Here is a 4,191-nt window from a genome sequence, read left to right as displayed (position 1 = left end):
TCTCTGTATTTTGCTCCCCAAGGGTCTGATAACTCTCCTACAAGTAAACAATAAGGGAGTCTAAAAAATGTAGAAAATGTAAGGGAAAAAGACAAACATACAGATAGATAGATAGATAGATAGATAGATAGACACAATGTGTCAACACTGCCCCATCTAAAGCTCCAGGTGACATCGGAAGCATTGTCTCATTAAATCTCAAGTTGTATTTATTTGTAGCGAGCCTTGAATAATATTCATGTTTCTCTTTCTCGCTCTCTCTTTTTTACAATGCAAAAAAAAGGAAAAAAGAACAATTCTCTATTCCCCTCCCAATTTTTTGCCTGGGGCGTAAGCGGGGCAGAAGGACGACGCAATGTGGAATCCTGTTCAGTAACGAGTGATGGTGAAAAAAAAGTAGACAAGGAAAGAAAAGAAAAAGAAAGAAAAGAAAATGTGATGTGGAGCCGTGGATAATAGACTATTATGGAGCATGATTACAATGGCACAGATAAGCTGAGGCGGTAATTGAAATATCACTCACACTGCTGTGCTCCTGAAATATTTCCTGGGAAGGCCTCCTGTTATTCTTAACAAGCATATTTAATTACTTTTTATCGCCCAACATTGTGTAAGGAAAAGGAAAGGGAAAAGGGGGGAAAAAAAACAGCTTTATGGAGATCGACAGTCATTATGTTCCCATAGTTGCGGAGATGGAGCTTTCAGATTACCGTAACGCCATGTTTGTACAATTTGCGCCGTCACGTGTCACATTGAAGATTTTACAGTTCAGGGTGCGCTGTAGTCTACAGTTGCCTGTGTAATGTTGTTGAAGATGTTTCCAACAAAATAACATGAAATTGAATTACATGCCAATGCAGATATGCTGTCTCACCGCCACATTTTGAGGCGACCTCTTGTGATAGGACGTTACTCCAGCGGCACACACACTGTACGGTTTTCTAGTGAAGGCGTAGTTTCGTTTCGGTTAGAACGTCAAGGTCACGTATTATAATACACTCCCACATCCACTCACAGGTTAATGGGGAATATCTACTTAAATCATGGATACACAGCACACAGACTAGAAGCCTTGAAGGTCATAAAACAAGTAGCAGAAAAACCCAAATCATGGTCACCACACCACACATATAAGTGCCTTTCCTCCCTAAGCAGTGGTATGTTTTTGCAGTAACCTGACTCTTCCTCGCTCCCCAAGACTAGCAGGAAGAGGTGACATTGTAGAGCAGAAAAACCCTAATCATGGTCACCACAACACACCACACATATAAGTGCCCATCCTCTCTAAGCAGTGGTTTGTATTTGCAGTAACCTGACTCTCCAGAGGTGGCAGTGAGGGCAGAGTTTGTTGAAGCTGGTGAGGATCCCCCCCCCCCCCCTTCTGTTTGTCAGAGTAGAAACTTTTCACTGGGGTGCCAGGCACAGCTTACTCTCTGTGCTCTATTTAATCATCTCCAAAAACCGCCTTCACTGTGTATGTAGGCTATATGTCACCTGGGCAATAAATTACTCCTCCTACTGGGGAGGGGATAAGCCCAGAAACTTCTCTTGAAGGAGATTGACTGAACAAGCCCTTGGGAAATGAAATATCTCAAATCCAGACGTTCTAGTCAGTGAGATCCCTTCCTCACCGTTTGGGCGCAATGGGCCAGCCAGCATGCATGCAGGCAGGGAGACAGCTGAAATAGCACCGACATGAAACACAGTATAGAGGGGGAGAGTTCAAGCAAGGATCACGAGAGGCATGGTGGGAGGGAGAAGAGAGAGAGAGAGAGAGAGAGAGAGAGAGAGAGAGAGGACAATAGAGAAAATCTTCTCCCCTCTCCGAATCAATCATCTCTGGACGACCTGGAAAAGGGGGCTGGCTCAGAGGCTGTCAATAGCACCCGTCGATATCGTCCCTCTTCCAGTGCAGGTGAGTAATGTCAGGCTCCCTTAATGGGATAGCAGGGATGCATCAGTGAGACTCATTCATTTCATCATTCCATCCGTCCTTTTCTCTTTTTTCACTCCCTTCTTCTCCTCAAACCCTGTCACTCATCGTCCGACACAATTTTAAGGCAATATGATGTGTTCATTTGTATGTGCTAAGTACTGTATGTCAAGGTCCAGGTCTCCTGTTGTTAAAATGCATACAATGTGTGATGAAAGGATGGAAAGATGCAGGCCCGGTGTCTTGGGGAGGGCAACCAGGAAAGTTGTCCCGGGCCCATAACATGTTTTAAATACATGTTGCTTGCCATCAATGAATTAATTTTCATGCTTCAATATTTAGCTTAAATATGCCTATTATGTTGCAAATTGGTTTGGTCTGAAGGGTAGCCGTATGTTAAGACGCCCACAAACCCTTATTTACAAAATCCAGCCGTATGTCAGCTCACAAATCAGAATATTCTCCAGACAAGTGGGTGAATGGCTTCTAAGAGGGTGAATGGTTTCTAAAAACAAGATAGGGAAAGTTGTCTCGGGCCCAAAACATGTTTTAAATACATGATGTTTGCATTCAATTAATTCATTTTCATGCTACAATATGTAGCTTAAATATGCCTACTATGTTGCAAATTGGTTTGGTCTAAAGGGGGGCTGTATGTTAATACGTCCACAAACCCTTATTTACTAAATCCAGCCGTATGTCAGCTCACAAATCTGCCGAAAACAGAATATTCTCCAGACAAGAGGGTGAATGGCTAAGTTTCTAAAAACAAGATAGGGGCACCACAAACAGAAAGTTTGGACATTGTTGCTAGCTAATTAAAGTAAGATGTAACTTATAAAACACCTCTTTGTGCTGTACTTTTTGTGAGATTGGTGGTTTGGCACTGCTTTCAATACAGAGCCTGCTGGAAAAAAATCTGGACTTCAAGAGACCAAAAACATGACAAAAAATGTGGCAAAAAATAAATTAATTAAAAAAGAATGTGGCAGAAGGCAACGCAAGGGCATACCTTCACTGTGCTCTTTTCTCTTAAGACTTAAAAGTGATTGTCAACAACTCATCATTTTAACATTTGCTGAACTAAATTTTGGAAGTGATTATGAATTGGAAGTTATCTTATTATTTAATAGGCTAGTCTACTTATGTGATGTAATTTCATATAGGCTTGAATTTTACATTTGTCAAAGTTAAGTTGACGTAACGATGAAGCATGGTGGTGAATATTCCAAGCCATAACCTCCAACAGTTCTCTCTCTTTCTCACTTTGATATGTGTTGTGACAAAAGCAGAACTGTTAACATTAACACACTGACCTTGGTCTCTCTGTCATTGAGCACAAACACTGCACTAAACACATATTAGTGCACACTGAACACATTACGCCTCCAAGGTTCTGCATCATATACATTCACACCCTTTCATCACCTTTGCCCACATCACTTAAAGCACAGCCAAGCACACACACACACACACACACACACAAACTCACGCACAAACATACAAACAAACACACACACACACACACACACACGCGCACACACACACGCACGCACATACAGACAAAGACACAGACACAGACACAGACACAAACACCTTTCCCCTTCAGCGCGGTCTCTCATCCCCTGTCTGTCCGTCACTCCACTGGTAGGTGAGAGAATCCCGCTTGGTTGTGTGATGGCAGATGACGGCGTCAGCACCTGCTAATGGCTGCAGCACTGAAGGCCTGTGCCTCGCAGCCCTCCCAGCCCATGTGCATTATCTGTCTGTCTGTCTGTCTGTCTGTCTGTCTGTCTGTGTCTGTCTGTCTATCTATCTATCCGTCTATGTATCTGTCTGTCTACCTATCTGTCTATCTATGTATCTATTAATCTGTCTATCTATCTTTCTATCTATCTATCTATCTTTTATCTATCTATTTATCTCACTCTGTATCTGTCTCTCTCTCTCTCTCTCTCTAACTGTCTATCTATCTTTCTTTCTTTCTTTGTCTTTCCTTTCATTTTGTACATTTTATATCTACTATATCGTTCTATCTATATATCTATCGATCTAAAAAAGGCTGTAGATGTACTCCCTGATAATACACCCCCACAACATTGGTGTTATGAGCCACAAGATAATGCAAAATATCTATAGGACATCAGAAGAGACCGCAGTACGGCAAAATGAATACTGTGGTGGTAAACATATAGCATTTTTGATTTCACTAAGTATGTTTACAAATATGCCAAGTATTTCACAGCCATACTACTGTA

At 41.8% G+C, this 4,191-nt stretch overlaps 1 protein-coding gene across 1 annotated transcript in view; it reads right to left on the bottom strand.

The window, feature by feature from the left end:
• LOC308369009 (VPS10 domain-containing receptor SorCS3-like) overlaps window positions 1-721 on the bottom strand; it is a gene marked incomplete at its 5' end in the record, with an annotated part of 22,901 nt that extends 22,180 nt beyond the window's left edge. Inside the window, one exon of the mRNA XM_080843336.1 lies at window positions 711-721. Coding sequence (XP_080699462.1) covers window positions 711-721 — 11 coding nt within the window. The remainder of the gene's footprint in view (window positions 1-710) is intronic.
• Window positions 722-4,191: the final 3,470 nt, after the last annotated feature.

The sequence above is a fragment of the Sprattus sprattus genome, assembly GCF_963457725.1.
Source record: "Sprattus sprattus genome assembly, chromosome: 1".
NCBI classification, from domain to species: Eukaryota; Metazoa; Chordata; class Actinopteri; order Clupeiformes; family Clupeidae; genus Sprattus; species Sprattus sprattus.
This window is presented reverse-complemented; position numbering and strand designations above follow the sequence as displayed.